This window comes from Cygnus atratus, chromosome Z (assembly GCF_013377495.2).
Source record: "Cygnus atratus isolate AKBS03 ecotype Queensland, Australia chromosome Z, CAtr_DNAZoo_HiC_assembly, whole genome shotgun sequence".
NCBI lineage: Eukaryota > Metazoa > Chordata > Aves > Anseriformes > Anatidae > Cygnus > Cygnus atratus.
The window spans coordinates 444,586-458,351 of NC_066396.1; the positions used below are offsets into that span (position 1 = coordinate 444,586).

A 13,766-nucleotide genomic window follows, 5' to 3' on the forward strand; every position below is an offset into this window, starting at 1 on the left:
AGCGGGGCCATCCATTTATAGAGGGAAGTCAGCTTTATTCATCTTCATGCAGCTTTTTTTTTATTGGTCACGAAATTTTGGGGAAAAAGATGGCAATTGTTCAAATAGACAAGAAGTTTGAGTGAAGTGTCTCTACTTCTGTTTAACAGAAGAAACAATGCTAAATTTCCCATAGACACACCAAAGCCAAGAAAGAAATACAGCCTGGCTAGCGTTCGGCAGAAAAGAATAGGGAGAATGGGAAGAAATGTCCCCATTGTGATTTCTTAATGATGAGAAAGTTAAACATTTTTATTCCAAAAGCTGACAGCAGAGGAACCAGATAAATAGACAGAGGAGGAGAACTGCAAGCAGAGCACAGAAACAAATCCTTTGGCTCTCCTCCCCTGAACGTACCCCAGAAACCTTCTTCCCTGCTGCTTATCTTCCAGATCACCTCATCACTGGAAGGTAAAATGCTGCTTCTCCCTCTGAAAAGCTTCACCACCACCACAGTCCTCCCCCCACAGGGGTAGGGGAACAGAACAGAGCAGCGCCACTTGAACTGCAACGACCGCCTTACGTGCACACGGGCACCAAGGCCTCCGAAGCAGCGTTCCCAGGATCTCAGGCCTGGTGTCCCTGGGCAGAGGCCAGACCCTGAGCTGCCCCCAGCTAAGGCAGTTACCACAGACGTATGCAGTATAGTAGTCCACACAAAGATGCTTAGAAAGAGTAAGACTTTGAACTATTTTCAATTAAACCCAAACACATTAAAGCACGAATTATATTACTGAACTTCCAGCCTCAAGCCAGCATTATTCAAAACTGGAAACCACCAAAGGAGAGATGACAGCGTGGTTGTGCACCATTCTGCACAGTTCTGTTATTCTGCAGTGGATAAACAGTATTAGAAAAAGAAAACCTATCCGGAGTTGGCATGACACCAATACAACAACCCTAAGCCAAGCAGTTAGGCACAAAAATAAGGTACTATAGCGTAATAGCTAGGCACAACTCATTCGTGGAGTTATTCCTGCCAGCGTTCTCAGAATTGTAGATATTTCTTCTGATTATGCAAGGTTGTTAATTCCTGGAAATCAGGATTCTGACAAATATCTACATCCTGCCAGCGCACAGGAATTTAAGTTAAAGGAAAGGAGGGAGGAAAAAAAAATGCACAATTACAAATATACAGTTTGTTGCCCAGTCAAGACATCATCTGGAAGACGCAGAGAGATTTCTAAAATACATTTAAAGAATCGAGTTTGTGGATTGTTTTTTAAACTATTTTAACTGCAGTTGGATTTAAGGCCTGTGCAATTTAACCACATCTCTTATTTTATAATGAATTACTAGAAAATCACTGATCTTTTGTGCAAAAACGATCTCTTTCATAAGGTGTTCTTCCTTCTTTTTGGGAGGGGAAAAGACAGGGGACTGGGAGAAGAGAGCGCTCCACCATTTGGAGCTCAGCAATTATTTCTAAGAACCCCATGCTGGAAAAAGTTGGCATGACAGCGGGTTAAGTACTTCTGAAAGCTGCAGATCTAAACCCAGCTGAAGGTAAAACCCCGTGCAGATTTTAATAATGAAATGGCAGCAGCTCAAATGCTGAGCTGAGCCGAGCGCACCAGCAGTAGAACTGCATTCCTTTCTCCTGGTGCGCACGGCGAAGTCATTCAGCCTGCCATTCACATGCTTACCGAGCTTAACTGAAAATCAGAGCGTGCACAAGATTACTCTTAATTTCTTTTAAAAAGGGATGGAGCTGCCTAGTACCATTTCTTTTACTGCTGAGGAAAACCCCTCTTATTCAACACAATTAAAATGAGCGTTTTAAGGGGAAGTAGCAAAGAATGTGAAAGATGAAGGCATTCAGGAAAATTAGTGAGATTTTCTCTGCTCACTGACACCAGCATTTACAAAATTGACTAAATCAAGACACTGCTGCACTGATATTGCATCTGACTTTTTATTGACCTAAGCTGTTAGCAATAATCCAACCCTCACTGTTACTAAAAGGCCTAGAGATTTCCAGCTTCCAGAAAAGCCCCAGTTCATATGCCACAGAGTTTAATTAAGCAAGAGGTCTTGGCCCCATATAATCTCCTAGGACTAAAAAAGGCTGTCGGTTCAGGCTGACTCAGCCGAAATCATATTTAACCCTGCTAGTTAGCTACCAACGAGGCTGCACCTACCGTAGCTCTTGCAGCACTAGTGCACAGCTGCTTCACGTAGCCCCCATGGCAGACGCCGCATTCGGCTTCACGCAGCATTACCCGCAAGTGCGGATGAATAAAGATAATAGCACCAAGTCCCACAGTCTCTGACACGGCCTCTGGGATCACACAGCACCTGTGGAGATGGTCTGCCTCGCATAACAAGCTGTGTTTGGCTTAGAAAGGATAAGTATTACAGCCATTGAACCTCCCATCATCTGAAGATGCAACCACAACCTAGAGGCTGCAGCGGTGCACTCTTTCAGCCCATAACATCCTAAAATATTCGATTTCGTCCCTACTGACAGCTAAGTTCACTTGGCACTCGCATTACGCCCGGTTGTGTTTTCAAAACGGAAAGGAATCCTATTAGATATTCACCAGACAGCTCCCAGAAAAGCTGTGCCTGTACGACTGAGACGACGGCTGCAGCAGAAAGGCCTCCCGCTGTCCGGCGAGAGCCTCCACAGCTGCGGGGCTCCCGGCCCCTGTTTGCTCCCCAGGAAAATGGCAGAAGCCTATGGCAACACCGGCTTTACATTTAGCACTACACAGTGCCCTCCAACGGCCGGCCCCCGTCGCCAGGCTGGAAAACGAGGGCACCCAGGAGCTTCTCGGCCCTCCCCGCCACCAGGGCCCAGCCGCCCGCAGGACGCCGGCACGGTGCCGTGAGGTGCGGCGTGGAGGCCTGACCGCGCGCTAAGATTGCTCTGCACCCCCAGACCCTCATCTGAGCATCTCACCTCACCTCGAACATCTGTACATTAATCTAATGTTATTAAAGCTAGGAATGTACTTAGCATCAGTAATAATGGCCAAAATATGCCGAAAACTCCTTAGAAGCAAGCTTAAAATGCAAGCTTTTATAAAAATCCCATATCTATTGACCTACCAAGGAGAACCACAACCTATTAATTTTGTTGTTATGCCACTGCGAGTACACATGCAAGGCCTTTCAATTATGAAATGCTACCTCATCTGGACTTTTTAATCATCATTTGAAGTTTCACATGCTAGCTCTGGGAAGCCAATGCACTTAGAATCTATAAAACCAATTCAGGAGTTTTTTCCATTTACAAAGTCAATAAAAAAAAAAAGTCACATTCTGAATCGCTTATTGCTTAGATGCTGCGCCTCTGCTGCGACCAAAAGAGGTCCTTCCTCACTCCGATGAAAAAGTTATGCTTTTATATAACCAGAATATTCAGAGCAGAAACAACAGGCCTCCATTTTTAAGAGGTCTGTGTTCCCAGACAGAACGGTTCAGGTGGAAGGGAGCTGCGCAGATCACCCAGTCCGGCTGCCTGAGCACTTCAGGGCTAACCAAACACTACAGCGTGTTCATGAGGGCACTGCCCGATTGCCTCAAACACTGACAGCCTCGGGGCATCAAGCACCTCGCTGGGAAGCCTGTGCCAGTGTCTGACCCCCTCACGGTAAGGAAATTTTCCTAACGCCCAGCCCGAACCTCCCCCGGCGCGGCTCGGGGCCATTCCCGTGTGTCCCACCACCGGTTCCCAGGGAGCAGAGGCCGGTGCCTGCCTCCGCGCTTCCCTCCTCGGGGTCACCTCAGGGCGCCCTCCTCTCCAGCCCGGACAGCCCAGGGGACTTGTGCCTCTCCTCAGGCGTGCCTCCCAGCCCTGCTGCCAGCCTTGTCGCCCTCCTCCGGGTGCTTTCCAGGACCTTAACAGCCCTTTCGCACTGCGGAGCCCAGAGGCGCACAGAGAACCCACAGCACCGCTAACTAAAAGCGTGCCTCGGGAGCTCCCGCTGATCCCGCTCCATGGCGGCCATGCTCTGAGCCTGAGCTGGGGGAGCTGGACGATGCCGCACGGGGCAGGGGAAGCCCCGGTGCTGCTCGCTCACCTCCCAGCTTCGCGCTGGGGTTCAGCAGCCCCGGACAGCGCTCCGCTGCCGCCCGCACGCCGCTTTCCCCGGGCCTCGGCAATGCCCGGCGCCATCCGACCTCACCGCGGCCATCCCAGCGGCACCGAGCTGCTGCTCCTGCTGCTGCCCTCCAGGGCTGGGCGCCGCCCCGCAAGGCGATACAGCTTGAAGCCACTCGGCACGCTCCTGCCCCTCCAGGGGCCCGCTGCTGACAGCCTGAGCTCGAAAAAGCTCCAGCTGCACAACTGCAGCGCTGAAGCAGGGTGAGCAGCAGGAGCATCCTCAGACAGTTGTAGCATACATCAGGAAACATTACCTTAAATCTAATTACAGTCTTCTAGGACGCGGACGCTTCCCCCAGCAACTCCTCATCGCGCTTACTTCAAAACCGTCCGGCTTGCTTAGAGTGCAACATGGAGAAATGCACCACCGAACTCCACTATGTCATTGAGTCAAGCGGGGAAAAACACTGAGCCTTTTTTCCTCGGTAATAAATTGTTAATTAGTAACCAGCGCAATAACACCCTCCTTCTGAAGCCTTCATAGCCTCGTCTCAGGGACGGGGCTGCAACACACGTGCATGAACGTCACTAACAGGACATTCAAGTACGGGGGGGAAAGACACCCCCAAGGGAGATCTCTGCAGGGCAACAAGCCCACCAGGAACACAAAGATCAGACGAAAGCCAGCTGCCCACGTGCCTCATTCTGAAACACTGTGCACCAAGAGGCTGTTTCTCCATTGTACTGCAGCCATGTTCGTTGCTCACCTCGTGGCCCAAACTGTACTTTACCACGGCATCGTTTTGGCAAATCTTAGTTTTATCCTGTACCCTGATATTGGATAGTACTGAAAAACCTAGACTTTAAAGAAAGTCATCTCATGTGGAGGCAGCGCTTCCTTCACACCTGAAAACTGTTTTTACGCGAATGTGCTAAAACAATGCCTCACTGGTTTCAATCTCAGAGGGCCAAGGAGGCTCCTGAGATCCTGAAGTTCTACAGGCTTCATTCCTCGGTGCGCCCGATACAGCACGTGAGAACAAAGACGAGAAGAGACTAAGCAGCAGTGACTATAACCAGACCTACTTCTTATACGGCATATGCAACGACCTCAAGAATTGGGATAATTTTCACACAAGTAAGCTCCTCTTCCACAACTTCTAACGCGTGACAGAAAACAAATCATCTCTATAGGAAGTTTTTCTTTTCAGTTCATTCAATCAAAAGTCATAGAAGTTGAACTGAACTCGAAAGCAGAGGACTGTTGGAATTGTAGAGAGCAGAGTCCCGTATGAACCTCTTCGCCTTTATTCTGAAATAGAAAAAGGCAGGAAGAGGGCAGACAAATACATAGAGCATGCAAACTCTTTGACAAGTGCAACAGTTGCAATGAAGAAATACTGTTTTTTCAAAGTTCTTTTTCTGAGGACACAATGTTTACTCAACAAAATAGGGTACAAGAAGCTGCAAGTTTTTCCTCTGCCCAAGCACTGTGAGAAGCAGGAAGGGAACACTTGTGACGAGCTCCAGGTTACCTTGGGCCACGTTCTATTCGGTGACTCCAGAAACTTCCCTAAGGGACACATTATCTCCTTTCTTCTTTACAGATAAAAGAAAAGGCTAAAACCTGAATTAAGTTCATGGGATTAATCTTGTAATTCCCCAAATCAGCGGCCCTGATGTGTTCGGCGTTTCAGGAACTCCCTTAGCTAGAAGCTGGGGAAAACCGCTGCTGTGGCTTGTGCTGCTGCGAGCCCTGCTCCCTGCCGCTCGGCTCCCGAGGCCGGCACTGGAGACCTGTCATTGCTGACACCAGGAGCGCTCAACTAACGGCAACTTCGCAGACCAGGCGCGTGCGATGCATACACAACTCAGGTTAAGAGCAGCGGTGCTCTACGCAGAAACAAAAACATTTTCAGCTCCTAAGCAGCATAACTTTCAAATATACTGGTGTTTAAAGACTGCGTGAGGGCACCTAAGCTTCCAGTGGATCATGTGAACACCGCTTCACAGAACCGCAGAGGCTGAGGTTGGCAACAGGACCTCTGGGGGGCATCTTGCCCAAACGGCCGGCCCAGCAGCCCCCCGAGCAGGGTGCCCAGCCCCACGTGCAGGCGGCTGCTGGAGACCTCCCCGAGCAGCCCCCAGCCCCTCTCTGGGCAGCCTGGGCCGGGGCCGTGGCACCCACAAAATGAAAAATTTGTAGAAGCAAATCTAATTTACAGGGAATTTTAACCATTAAGTTAATCTAAAATTTTGTGCAATTCACATTTCCAGGGATGCAGTTCTAGGAAGACACCATTTAAAGAAAAGTGGAGTCTGTCAGTAGACAAATGCAATGGTTGGCTTGTCATTTGTAATTCATTAAGTCCCTAAACCACTGAGTCTCTAAATGTCAAGGAATAAAGAAAAATTAATAGCCTATACGTCTCTAGATGTGATCTGGCCTCCCAAGACTAGCACAGAGACTTTGCTTGTCAAAACCGAAAAGACACGTCGAGTCCAAGCCAACGCTAATGGAAAGTCGTGGTCCCCTGAAGCCAACACACAACGAAACTGTGAACATTCCTGCCTCTCTCAACCGCTCTCCAGATTTAACTTAATGAAGCTCACAACTGGTTTCCCCAGGGAGATTCCCCTCCCTCGGTGCTTTCCTTTCCCCTCGTGCTTATCGAAGCCCTGACAATGCTTTAGCCAGGTGGGGTGTTCAAGCCAAAGCTGATCAGGCTGCACAGTGCTGCCTCTGTTCTTCTCCGTGCAGTTCCTCACCCTGTCCCTTTTTCCCTTTCTTCCACCTATTTCCAACTGCAGTCTCTTCTCGTATTTTTAGATTACCGCTGCTCTATTCTGTTCAGCACGGTCACGATTCTACAGCGGCACAGAAAACTTATAATCGGTCCACTGTTCCTAAAAATAAGGTGACTTCTGCAGTCACCGCTACATTCGTGATGTGGGACCACCATGGGACATCGCAGGGAGACCAAAGGTCTTTCTGTAAGCCGCTGCTTTCCAGACGAGGGACAGAAGTCTCCCCCCACCTGGACGGCCGTACCGCAGCACCACGGGCAGGCCAGGCCCCCCGACCCCCCAGGGACACAAGGCGCACAGCAGCGGCGGCTCTCGCCCCCTTTGGATCCCATCCGCCTGGGAGCCAAGGCCGGGTGGCGTGAGGCTGCACAGGCTGCACACCTCCACGCAGCGCGGTTCTCCCCTGGTGCATTTCTCCTCAGCGCTCTGCACAAGCACTAGCATATGCTGGGGAAGGAGGCAGGGACAAAAGGTGTCAGCGAGCACACGCACAACAAAAGCGGCCGCCAGACTCAAGCGTTCTGGTCTCAGCCACCTATTTGGAACACGGCAGCTTTGCCCACAGGTTTCCATTCTCCTGATGGATAAAACCTGCTAACACGCTCCAAACCATAAATGCGTACAACCCCTGCAAATTGCGTGGGGATTCCGCATCAGCACAGCCAGCCCAGCTCTGCTGGCTGCCCCTTCGGTTCACCGAAGCCCCCCAGCAGGCCGGCAGCACATCGCAGGGCACACCGCGGTGGATCCCCGTCATCTGGGGGATCGGCGGCACCAACCCGGTGGCTCTGAGAAATGGGGGTCAAGAGGGGGAGGAAACCAGACTGAATTGTTCTGGGGACTCCTGGAGCCACAGCTGTGCTGAAGCAGACTTGTTCTTGCATGAAGGCTTACCAAAACAAACTGGGGAGGAAGGAGATTGTCCTCCAGTTCTGTGCTCGCTGTCTCAAGCACCTGAGCCTCTCGTGATGCCTTCTCTTCTCCCTACCTTCGCACACACGCAGAGCGTTTAAATCAGGTTGCTCTCGCGGCTTTATAAACCAACAACAGCCACGCTAACCAGCCCCCTCCCCGCACGAAACACCCACTCGAGGCAAAGAGCCTTCCTTCCGATCGGAATTAAGCGGTACGATCATCCAGCCTCGGTGCAGCTCGGACGGAATAGGAAATGAAACGGTCCGGCAGCTCCTGCAGCCGGGATGTTCCTTTCACGCCCCAGTCCCTCCTGCAGCACAAAGGACGGGCGGGCGGCCCTTCGGGCCGGGTCCCGCAAGCCGGGTGACGCCGTGACAGCTCTCGGTGTTCCCTCCTGGAGAAGCGCGACCTGGGCGCGCGGGATGCCCGGCACCGACCGCGCTCAGCGGGCACCGGCTCGGGCCTCGCACCGCCCGCCGAGAACGGAGCCCCCCACGCACCGCCGGGGAGCCGGGCTGCGGCCCCGGCCTTTGTTCCGCACGCACCTGCCGGGGGGCGCCGCCCGGGGGTGCTGCCGGCGGCGGGGCCGAGCCGCGCCGAGCCGCGCCGAGCCGAGCCGCGCCGAGCCGCCCTCCCGGCCGCTCCCGGGGCGCCCTCCCGGACCGACCCTCGACCTTCGCCCGGGGCCCGCGCGGCCGGGCCGGGCCCGCAGGTGGGGCGCGGGGGCGGCCACCCCCGGGGGGCACCGGCACCCCCCCGGCCCCAGCCCCGTCCCCGTCCCCGCGGCCGTGCCCGGACCCACCTCCTCCTCGGACAGCCCGTAGACCGGCTCCACCGCCGCGGTCGCCATGGAGCCGCCGCGGGGGGGGCGCCCCGCTCGGCCGCAGCTCCGCGCAGTCCGCGCCCGGGGGCTCCGCCGCCCCGGCCCAGGTGAGGAGGAGCCGGAGCCGCCGCCGCCACCGCCGCCGCCCTCCTCCTCCTCCTCCTCCTCCTGCTGCTGCTGCCGCCGCTGCTGCTCGCCCGCGGGCGGCGGAAGGCGGCAGCGGAGCCGAGCGCCGGAGGGAAGGGGCCGGGGGCGGCGCTGGGCGCCGCCGCTCGGGGGCGGCGCTGGGGCCCGCCCGCCCGCACCGCGCCGCTACCGCCCGGGCTGCCGCTGCCGCTGGGCTGGGCTGGGCTGGGCTGGGGGCCGGGGGCCGCAGGAAGCCCGCTCCGCTCCGCGCCGCGCCGCGCCGCGCCGCTCCCCGCGCCGGGCAGCCCCGGCGGCGGCCCACTGGGGCGGGGAAAGGGCCGCGCGGGCCCAATGGCGGCGGCGGTTGTTGGGGGCGGCCGAGCCCCGCCGGGCCGGGCCGGGCCGATTCGCTGCGGGGCGGGGCGGGGCGGGAGGCCGAGGAGCCGCACAAAGGCGCGGGGGCGGCGCGGCCCGCACGGGGCTCGCGGCAGCGCCCCTCGCCCGCGCCCCCCCGCCGGGGCCCGGGAGCGGGGAGCGGGCGCCCCCCGGCGGCGGCCGGGGCCGGGGCTGCGGGCCTGGGGCTGACGGGCTTGGCGCTGACGGGCTTGGCGGGGCCTCCCCCGCTGCCGGGGGGGGGGTCCCTGGTTCTCGGGGGGGCCGGGCTGCGAGGGTGGAGCCCGCTGTGCAGGCGGCAGGCGGGGGCTCCCTGCCGGGCAGAGGGGCTGGGGCTGGGGCTGGGGCTGGGGGTGTAGGTGGGACTCGGCCGGGCCCTGAGCTCACGGCTCTCGCTCACAGCTTCGATTCATTTATTTATTTATTTTTCCCTAATAAATAACAACCACCACAGGGGCAGCGAGAGAAAAGCGAAAGGCGTCCGCAGGCCCCTCACGCCGCGGCTGTTATTCCCTGCCAGCTTTCCGTCGATCTAGACTGTGTCCTTTAAGAAAGCAAAATACTGCGGGCATTTGGAGCGAGGTTACTTCTGAACAAAATCAAGGCACGCTTCAGCTCTAAATTACTTCCTTATTTGATTTCTGCTCCTTCCTTAATTGTCTGTAGTCCCCTGCCAGCCATGCCCCACCCGTGCTACTCTCACCTTTATTATCCGTCTGCTATCTTTTGGCAAGATGCTAGTACTTAAGTAGAGCCTAACGAGCTACAGTTTACGTGAAAGCTGTTCTCAAACCATTTATGCTTTCACAAGGCAACAACCGATTTCTACTACGTTTATATCAGAGTACGCAGCGCGGGAATAAAGCTACGTGGAGCCAGCGGCACGGGGAGAATCTCGAGCCGCCACCCCCGGAGCAGGGCTGCCCTCGACGAGGCCTGTGGCAGCCCCCATCAGCACGGGGCACGGCTGGCCGCAGCGGGGTCTGCTGCGTGGCCCGGCGCGGTAACACGAACTAAAACCACCAACAGCTTGTGTGAATGCGTCAGGGTCCCAGCTGTGCCCGCACAGCAGCCTGGCTTACCTCCCATTGCTCGTGTCTCCTGTTCAGCAAACTCCCGCGTGGCGCTGGGGGTGTCCAGCGGGAGGGACGTGGCAAATAACTGGGGGACAGTAGTCCCTGAAACTGTCCGTCACTCACACAAAGAGATCGTGTTCAGCCTGTAACTGTTTTCCCTTTACAGTGTTCTCACAGCAAAGGGTAGACGGCCACTGGCAAGCAAAACCTCTGGAGGAGCGTTCAGCTAACTGCCTCTGTGTGTTCGGCCATCATCTCGCACCTGTGTTCTGCTCCAGGGAGCCGGGGGGAAGGGGAAACGGGAGATACTTTTTTTGGAGGGATTCCACAAGCAGTCTGTCAGCCAGAAATTTTCCTCCAGCCTTTACAAAAGCTCTTCCTGGGGAAGGAAGGGTTTGACCTATGCCCAGACAACAGTGCACACGAGCAAAATCGGCAGGCTGTTAAAGTACGGCCTGTGAGGTCATTAGCCTTTGTACTCGCACGAATGTCTGCTGCCCATAAACTCCGTCTCAGGCAGCTAACGCTGACACCTCTGGGCAGGGTCTTCCTCGGCATCATGCTCTGAAACGTCTTCAGTTTCCCCTTTCCAGGAGGATCTGTGAAGGCGTCCCCTCAAATTGTCAGGTCCACGGGAACACCTGGGCACCTGATCCATTCAACAGTTCTGATGCCAAGATAAATCCTCCACAAATTTCAGGTTTATTACTCTGACATTTATTATGTCCTTCTCTTCGGCTACCTTGTTTTAGCTCTTTGCACAACAGCTTCAGGGCTCTGAGCAGGAGCATGAGTCACTCCAGGCTTTTTCCCCAAAGGCCGCTTCTTCTCTTCTCGTTAGATGAGGAACTCCCGGCCCCATTTGCCGTTGTACAGGCCCTGCCCCATCCCTGGGGCTCTGACCACAAGGCGCAGGTAAAATGAGTCCAAATCATCTGAAGGGCTGGCTCTGAGAGTGCGCACGGGATACTTGGAGCTCTCAAACCCTCTGATTTCAGGATTCCTTGAAATACTTTTCTGTAGTCAGTTTTGTAAATTAATCGCAGTTCTTTGCACGCCCCCATCTTCAGGTATCAGCAGCTGAGGCCGTTAGCTGAAACTGGAAACTATGGAGAACTGGCTGGACTGTCAGGAACGCTGTACTTCTGAAGTGCAGAACGGAAAGCAAATAGGTGACTGTAATTCAGTGAAGGGATCCAAAGCCGGTGATATGCGGACATCTCTGAATGCGAATCCTTTCTGCAGCACGTGATCCAGACACGTGTGCACTACCAGGCCACCCGCTGGCCTCAGAAACCACAGTGATGTCTTTCCACTCATGCGTTCCAGCATTTACACCGGTGTTTTTGTAAAATCAGATAGCGCTCCCATCAACAGGTCCCTGCAAGGGAAAAATACGTACACACAGCTGAATGAAGGGATCTCTGATGACAGAGCAGAAAATTAGTGCTCTGCCATTACCACATCAACCTTATTGGATTGCAGAGCTTTAGTATCAAATCTGCGATGGAGATTACTTGTTTATTTGCTTATGAAGATTACAAGCATAATTCCTCTGCGGAATTTTATTTAGAATGAGAGATGGCCCTGAAGAGATGTAATTCATTTGAGAAAGCAGACATCAAAAACCTCTAGGTGCAGCTCAGATGATTTATAGCTGGCCTCTTTATATAACAAAGACCCATTAATTATTTAAAATTCTCAGAGTAAGAATAGATTAAATATATATTATGGATGACAATTCTGAATCAACATTTAAGCTTCACGCAGCTGGGTAAGGCCAGATGTAGCAGGGAGCGGTGAGGACGCAGCACTTGTAGATCTGTCCCGAAGGACGTAAGGCGAGGAGTGCAGGTCCCAGGGCAGGCCAGCGTCTTGTCAGGCTGGAGACTGCTCGGACCCCTCAGAGCGGCCTCAGGCAGATGCACAACACTGCCCCAAAGAGGCAGAGGAGGCTCCTTCTGACTCCAGCTGCCCATCAGCTCCTGGCCTGGGGCTGGGGGGCCGTGTCCCTCCCAAGTCCTTTAACCTCATCTGCGTAACAGCAGCTACCCCGTTCACACGAATGCCTAATCCTTTCCTAAATCTCTCTGACCGCTTCCTCATAATGTCCTCCAGCAGCGATGTACCCCGGACTGATTAAACAGACAAATATAAAACTTTCTTTTGGCCCTTTAATGTACGTATGCTCTTGCCTTCCCATTCTTTTATTAGTACTAATTACCCAAATAATGCCCATACATACTTGTCTGTAGAAAAAAAGGAAAACGCTTTATCTGCTTTCCTACGTGAGCCCACAGTCCTTTGGCTTTTAATTCCCTCATAAGGCAATAAAAGCCACAAAAATAACTGAGCACAGACCAATTTTTTGCCATCAGTCCGTCCACTTTGGAGGGTGGTAGAGCAAGAAAATATAAGAAACTACTTCTACCAATGTGGGGTTTTTGTTTGTTTTTCCCATGCATCATGAAAGTCATGGCATTATCATAATTATCTAAGATGTAAGAAAAAAGGACTGTACTGCCCTGAAGAGACGTACCAGACTTTCCAGAGAAAAAACACCAAGAGACGTTTCTCAGTAGCTCCTTGCTGGGCACGCACATGGAAGTTGTTCAGACCTGAGCCAGCTCCAGTTCAAATCCCGGGTTGCCACGTGGCGTTAAGAGTCCTGCTGAGCAAAAGCCGCCAAGCTCGCGCTCTGCTTCTTAGGCTGAGCCCCACCTGGCTTCTTAAACTTCGCTCTGCACCTTCCTCTTTGAAACTGGATGGTGTCCATCGAGTTCAAACCCATGGGAGAAATAAATTTGCTTCTGCCTTCAAAACATACATGTCCTCCAAGATATATCAAACTGCAGGGACAGGGAGAAGAAAACTCCTTTAAGGTGTGTAGCTGTTACTTAAGATCTAGACTAGTTCCAACACAAGCTCATTTGTATAAATAACAGGTTGGCAGAAGTGGGAGATGATGTCTTAATTCTCGTACCACTAATTTTAGCTATTTCTTTGCTTTAAGAAGCGTGTATTCTTAAAACCCTGCTCATGGAGCTCGCCCTGTCCCAATGTACCAGACCCGTCCCACATCTCGAGCAAATATTTTACATCTCTTCCTCAGAACATATGCAAAAGATTAAAAGAGGAATGCAATCAGAAGTTAAGTGCTCACTTACCAGGGAATGCACCTCCTCCCTATCTCTTTCAATGACTTTCTTCCCTACGCTCTCAATGCGTGTTTTGTAACACACTGCTCTTTTTTTTTTATTTATTTTCTGCATTGCACCATCGACATTCATTTATATCAGAAATATATTTTTGTTTCATTTTTAGCGCACATTGAAATATAAAACTGTACTCTAACTTTTGTGCCAATATTGGTCTTATCCCCTTCTAGGTAATTTTTCTGCTTTACCGACAATGAATCAACAATACTCGGTATTAGTATTTACCACAGTCTTCGAGCTATGAATTCCTCCAGTGTGAGAAAGCTTACAGCCCCATTGTGCTTGAAGTGAATTATTTCCAATTAAAGTTATAACAA

At 53.0% G+C, this 13,766-nt stretch overlaps 1 protein-coding gene across 2 annotated transcripts in view; it reads right to left on the reverse strand.

Moving 5' to 3' along the window:
• The window catches only part of NEDD4L (NEDD4 like E3 ubiquitin protein ligase), a 150,517-nt gene extending 141,812 nt beyond the window's left edge, over positions 1–8,705 (reverse strand). For both annotated transcript variants that reach the window (XM_035560031.2, XM_035560029.2), the window contains exon 1: positions 8,616–8,705. In XM_035560031.2, the coding sequence (XP_035415924.1) occupies positions 8,616–8,663 (48 nt within the window). In that variant the 5' untranslated portion in view covers positions 8,664–8,705. The remainder of the gene's footprint in view (positions 1–8,615) is intronic.
• Between the last annotated feature and the right edge of the window lie 5,061 nt (positions 8,706–13,766).